Source organism: Pteropus medius, unplaced genomic scaffold (assembly GCF_902729225.1).
Source record: "Pteropus medius unplaced genomic scaffold, Ma_sr-lr_union100, whole genome shotgun sequence".
Taxonomy (NCBI): Eukaryota; Metazoa; Chordata; class Mammalia; order Chiroptera; family Pteropodidae; genus Pteropus; species Pteropus medius.
Window position 1 is genome coordinate 9806487 of NW_024351543.1, and position 6846 is coordinate 9813332.

Below are 6846 nucleotides of genomic sequence, written 5' to 3' on the forward strand. Positions count from 1 at the left end.
TAGTGTCTGAGTTTTAATGTCCCCAGAGAATCCCCAGATGAAAGGGGTATGGCCTTATATGACCCAGTCTCAGAAAGCGTTAAGTATCTTCCCACTGCAGTCGCAATCCAGCCTGCCCGGATTCAAGGGCACGACACGAAGACTCTTTATTGCTTAACTGGGAGAATGTCAGTCACATAAGAAGTGTATGGGGGATGGGACATATCAGCGCGGCCGTCTTTGGAAAATACATCCATTCTGTTCCATGAATAAGCAGATAACATCACTTAGTGGTGGACCCAGTATTGGAACCGAACTTCTGTTCGGTACCTTTTGTTCAATGTCACAATTTTTAGAAAGTCTCCCGCCAACATGGAAAATATAAAGCTTTGGAATTCAGAGGGTTTATTGACATTTATGAAGATAATTCACCTATTCGTGTTACTGCTTCTTCAACCAAAATGTAGGCTCCATGAACATATATAATCTTTAGTGCTTAACCCAGAGCTGAGCACATAGTAGCTGTGCTGAGAATTGTGGAATAAATATATGAAACGATGAAATGCAATGCTTGTTCCTACAAGATCAAGTGTCACTTGATGAGGTGCTGCCACCTCCTGGGAACTGGAGGTATTGCCAGCCGTTTCCAGTATCATTTACCCGCGTGCCTTGGGAACCATGCACCGCTTTCTTGGCTGACGCCGCTGTCAGTTCACAGGGTGCTTTCCTGGTGAATGATTGATTTGGTTTTTAACAACAACCCTGACTCCTACATTGATTCCCATTTGACCAATGATAACTGTGAGGACCAGAGCAGTTATTTACGTCCTCATCTCTCCCTGGTGTCTCCACACGCTCAAACCGAGCCCTCGGCAGCCCTCTACCGGCCGACTTTGCTTCCTTCACCTCACTGTGGCGGCTTTGGCCAAAGTCCTCAGGGATGCCCTTGTTCAACCCGCAGCCCCTTCGCTCCTCATCTCACTCTGTGTAGTACTGGACACGATTCATCATGGTGGTAGCAGCAGTAAAATGGGCGCTATCAAACGGACCTATCTTGAAACATTTATTTCCAATTTAAAATGGAGCTTTATGTTGTATTTCTCATAAATCTACATATGCTTCTCTTCCAGATGACTATAATTGCAAAGTAGAGCTTGCTTTGACATCTGATGGCAGGACAATAGTATGCTACCATCCTTCTGTAGATATTCCATATGAATACACAAAACCTATCCCTCAGCTAGATCCTGTACATAATCATGAAGAAACACAGGATCAAGTTCTGAAAACCAGATTAGAAGAAAAAGATGAACACTTTGAGCAAGGACCCATGAAAGAGCAACTTAGCAAAATGTTCTTTACTACTAAGCACCAATGGTATCCTCATGGACAGTATCATAGATGTCGTAAGAAGCTGAAGCCTCCAAAAGACAGATGATATTGGTTTTCAGTAATCAAAGAGAAACGTTATCCTGTGTCTCATTTGGCATTTGAGAAAAATGCAATCAGCTATATTTGCTAATATGTTATATAGTAAAATAATAATAAAATGCCTTTTCATCTAAAAAAAAAAAAAAAAAGGTCATACTCCTCAAAGTGAGTCCTTCTCTCAGCATGTTCCATGAGTAACTCCTCTCCGGGTTTTTCTCCTGCCTCCCTGGCTGCTACCTCTCTTTCGCCACTTCTCTTCCGTCCGCCTTCTCCCAGGCCTGTCCCTCAGCCTGGGAGCTTCACAGGCCCCTGAGAGATCACCTCACTTCACAGCCTTGATTCCCAGCCGCACAAAAACAGGCCACTGGGTCTCTGTCACCAGCCTAGTCTTCACTCCTAGCTCCGGATCTGATCATCCAGCCCCCCGAAGACCAGTTCTGCCTAGAAGGTCCCAGCACCTCACGTTCATCTTGTCCAAAGTCAGCCTGTCATCTCCTCCCTCCACCAAACACCCCGCCCTTCCCGCTCACTCCCGTTGCCCAGCTTAGGGAACAGCATCCCCACGCACTCGCTTCCCTGAACCACACAGCTGGGATCGCCCCCAAGTGCTCCCTCTCCTTACCACCAAGTCTACTACATAGTTTTCTGTCACTGCCTCCAACAGTGCCCCGGGCACTCAGGCGCCTTGCAGTTCTTTTAAGTTCCATCTATTCTACCTCTTCAGCATCCCTCCGACTCAGTCACTCCTCCCCTTCTCTGGGCCACCACCGAGATCCTCATCATTCAGAATCTATGCTGCTGTGACAGGCCCGCATCATCTGCCTCCTGTGACCCAATTCACCCCTTATTAAAACTCTTCAGGATGGGGCCCAAATTCCTGGTCTGGCATTCACAACTCGGCCCCCACCCCACTGCTCAAGACCATTCTCCACCCCCTGCCCAATTATCCTGTACTCAAGTCACACATGTCACACCATCCACACCTCTGTGCCTTTGCCCACTCTCTTCCTTCTGCCCAGAATACCCTTCTCTCATCTGCTCATGGCCAGAGCATTCCATCCCCACTGTACAGACAGAAAGACGGAGGCTTAGAGAGCTGGCATAACTTGTCCAAGGTTGTAGAGCTGGCAAGGAGTGGAGCTAGGGTTCCAAAGGGGACCATCTGAAACCAGCTCCTGTCGCTACTCTGCAGCATCCAGGCATTGTGACGAGCCTCGGTTTCCTCAAGTGCAAAATGGGAGGAACAAGAGGCTGTGGGTTATTCCTGCTCTGGCTTTCCTTAACCAGGATTTCTGGATTCTGAGATGCCCTGAGGCTCTCTGCTGGTGGCCTGGGTGTGCTGGGCATAGTTGCCTAGCATCCCCTAGCCAGCCAGTTGGAGGAGAATGCTTAGGCTGAGCTCCAGGCCGACTGGGGAACTCTCACAAGTGGGTGGGCATGGCCTTCCCTCGACTGCTCCAGTTTCCATTCTGTATTAGTTTTGTATTGCTGTGTAGCAAAATACCACAAACTCAGCTGCTTAAACATCACCCATTGGTTAGCTCACAGTTCTGCAGGTCAGAAGTCCAGCGTGGCAGGGCTGGGTTCTCTGCTCAGAGTACTGTAAGGCCGACACGAGGCTGAGTCCTCATCTGGAAACTGAAGAAAGAAAAACCCTTTCTCAACTCATTCAGAATTCAGTTCCCTAAGTTGTAGGACTGAGGCCCCCATTTCCTTGCTGGCTGTCAGCCAGGGATCTCTCTCAGTCGCTTAAGGAATCCGCTTTCCTAGTGACACGGGCCGTCCATCTCCATCTTTAAGTCAGTGATGATGAGTCAAACCCCCTCATGCTTTGAATCCCCCTGACCTCCTCTTCTGCCAGCAGCCAGAAGAAACCCTGCTGTTAAAGGGCCACCCGACTGGCTCAAGCCCACCCAGAAACCACACGTCTAAATCTTCAAGGCAACCACATAGCATAGGCTCATTATCATCTCACAGATGCGAGAGCCTAAAGTAGCCGATGCTGCCAGTGTCCCCCACAACCCCTCACCCCTCCCAAGGGCCACCTGCAGCTTCAGTGGACAGTCCCCATTCAGGCCCGCAGCTTCCCTCCCTCTCAAATACTTCCATCTCTCTGCCTGAGGGGCAGGCCAGAAGTATGGAGGAGTAAGTGCTTTCAGGAACAGCCCTCAGCCAGTAGGGGTGAGGATTGGTAGATAAATGCCCTGGTTTCCCCACCCCAGGTGAGGCAGAGGGTCCCCTGTGGAATTAAGCCCAGTTGCCCACAGAAGTACCTCCCACCTGCTCTCCTTCCTCCCCCAACTCACTTCTGCACTCCCAGCTAAATCACTTGCACACAAGTGTTCATCTCATATTCTGCTATCGGAACATCCCAAACTAAGACAGTAGGGTACGGAAAGCGGAAGGACTCTCAGAGGTCATACAAATAGGAAGAGACAGGCTGGCAATTTGATCCCAGGCCGTCTGACATCAGATCCCACACTCTCAAAAACCGGGTTCTGCTGCCTCTCATGCAATAGCCACAGCAGTTTCCTGGCAGTAGGGCGAGGCTCTTTCTGCAAATCCGCCTGCCGTTTGAGCTGACTCCGCCACAGAAAATCTCGTCTCTGGATTCAGATGATTTTATCAAGAGGCTGAGCAGGCCTGGAACAGTCCCAGCCTGGCCTGCCCGGAGCTGTCCCTTGGCACCAGTGTCTGTTTCCTGGCTGGAGAGAAGCCGGGATTGCCAGCCAGTGCCTTGAAGGGCACTCGTCTTCAGATCAAGAGGACACACTCGGGTCTGGGACCTGGAGAAGCTGAGGGTGGCCAGGATCCGGGGAAGAACTTTTTGAATTTACTCATTTATTGAGTTTACAGTGTACCAAGCACTATTCAGCTCTTTTATGTGTTGGGGGGGGAAGCGGGGGGGTGTGTGTAATAATAAATGTATATTCCTCACAGCAACCCTTTGAGATATGCACAGTTATTATACCCATTTTATAGATGAGTAAACTGAGGAACAGACCTACTAGCTGTGTGCCAAGGTCACACAGCTAGTAGGTTTCACAGGTTAAGATTCAAGCTCAGGTAGTCTGGCTCTTAATCATTCTTGGTTGTTTCCTCTCCTGACATTTTAGGTGAGTCTGCTGCCAGCTGCTCACACTGAGCTCTGTCTTCAAGTGCCAATTCTCTAGGGAGACTTAGGCAGAACTTCTAAACAATTTCCAACTTTGGTGGAACCTCACTTGGAAGGAGGAGCTGGCAGGGGAAGAAGCCCTCAGGTCAGAAGGAGGGACTTTGAATGCTGGAAAATCCTTTCTCTCCCCACCCCACCCCCAATTCCCCTCTGCCTTTTGATCAGCACGGCCATTCAACTTCAGTGTATTTATTTATTCCTAGCCTCATTCCCAAAATAATTTAAAGGAGCTCGAAAAGATAGAGGCACAATATCTCCATCAAAGATAGTCCACTAAATAATGTGTGGCTTACTGCCTTAATGGCTTTGTGACTGAAACCTTGATGACGCAACACTGTTAGATCATTACACATAGGGTGACCACCACGTCCTGGTTTTCTTAGAACTTTCCTACTTCTAACATCGAAAGTCCCTTGTTCTGGGAAACCCCTTGGAGACAGGCAACAGAGGGACAGTTAGTCACCTTCATTACACGGGACGCCAGGCCACAGAGTCTACTTACTAGAAGACTAAAAATTTAGCTCAGAGCTTCCTAACAGCCAAGACAAAGAGGGAAATCCCATCTGTTATGAGATTTTTTTATGTTAATAATAGAACTTTCCACAACGACGGAAACGTTTTTGCACTGTCCAGTAGGATAGTGACTAGGTACACGCCTTTATGGAGCAACTAAAATGTGCCTAGTGGGATAGAGAAACTGGATTTTAAATTTTATTTCATTTTAATTCGTTTAAATTTAGTCACATGTGGCTGAAGGTGACTATATTGGAGAGCACTGTTGTATCAGCTCAGGTAGTCTGGCTCTTAATCATTCCTGCCTCTTATTCATTACCCTCTCTGTTCCTCAGTTTCCTTATCTATAAAAACAAAGGAGGAGTGGTTCCATAGAATAGTGGTTAGCATGTCTGCTTTACATGCTGAAGGTCCTGGGTTCAAGCCCCAGCAGAGCCACAGACCAGGCCTTGGGTGTATGGTAACACCTGTAGGTCAGGGGTGGAAGTGGGGAAATTTTTAAAAATTCAAAATAAATTTTTTTTAAATGCAGGTGGTCGGGGAAAGCCTCTTTCCTGACCTTGAGGCCTAAGAAATTTCTTGCATGACTTAACACACTCAATTTGAACATAAAAGTGGATTCTACCTGGGTGCTTTGCTTATCTGTGTAATAACAGCAGGCACTTCTATAGCATATGCTCTGTGCTAAGCACTCTCATAAAACCTTTTCGGACATTAATTCACTCAATTCTCAAAACCACAGGAGCAGGGAGGCACTTTGGGCATCCCCAGGGCGATGGCTCTCTGAGACACCTGAGGATCCTCCTGCCCTGGCCTGAAAGGAAATCGCATCTCCCTGACCTTCACGGGAGAGCCAGGAGCTGGGAGAATGCTGGCTGGGGGGGGGGGGGGGTATAAAAAGGATCGGGAACAGGAGAGGTTTCCCGGATGCCCCTTTCCCCACCCACAGGCCAACACTACATGACCGAGGTCGACTCAATGGAAAAAGTGAGCAACACCTGCTGTCACTCCCTGGCACCAGCGGGCATTCGGGGTGTCAGAAGGAAGACCCTCTTCTGCCAGGTAACAGAAGGCACCTGCATGGCCTTAGAGAGCCAACCTGGGCAAAAGGCTGCCTTCACGTGTGCTCTGGATGGTCCCTGATGCCCCTTACCACACTGGCCCCTTCCGGCCTAAATGCCAGCATCTCTTGAGCCTACTAAGCCTTTCAAACTCTGGGCAGCAAAGGAGGGGCAGGTGTGATCCACCCCTCTCCTTCTGCGGAAAGCTGATGACTCCAGGGTCAGAAATAACCCACCGTCAGCTCCCCGCCTGCTACCCTTCCCCTCCCCTCCATTCCCAGAAAGTCTGGGCCCTGAGTCAGAGGATAGAGCCCAAAAGTAAACAAGGACCCAGATAATCCGCTATGAAAACCACAGAACTTTTCCGTGGAATTCTTTGATAAACCAGGGACCTAGTGAAGAGTTGAGGTGGAGAAATTCAGATGCCTTTCCCCCTAATCCAGCTGCACTCAGGGCTGTGGAGATCTGACCTGTGGGGCATGAGGAGGAATGGATATGAGAGAGAGAAATGTTTAGTGCAGGGTGAGGGAGGGAGAGGGAGAGCTGGGCCTTATTCTCAGAGGTCTTCAGGCTGGGAACAGAAAAGGGGGCCTGCCCTCGGGCCCTGTCTCCTGGCGGAGTGGACATGCACTCATCAGGAACAGTCAGAGGCCAGTCAGAGAGGGGAGGGCCTGGGGAGCAGGGCTG

The 6846-nt window shown here is 49.2% G+C and overlaps 1 protein-coding gene across 1 annotated transcript; it reads left to right on the forward strand.

The window, feature by feature from the left end:
- The first annotated feature begins 988 nt into the window (after positions 1 to 988).
- Positions 989 to 1432, forward strand: LOC120586628 (39S ribosomal protein L42, mitochondrial-like). Its single transcript, XM_039842994.1, is given in 1 exon segment — positions 989 to 1432. A coding segment is annotated over 1 exon segment (429 nt). The 3' UTR covers positions 1418 to 1432.
- The last annotated feature ends 5414 nt before the right edge of the window (positions 1433 to 6846 follow it).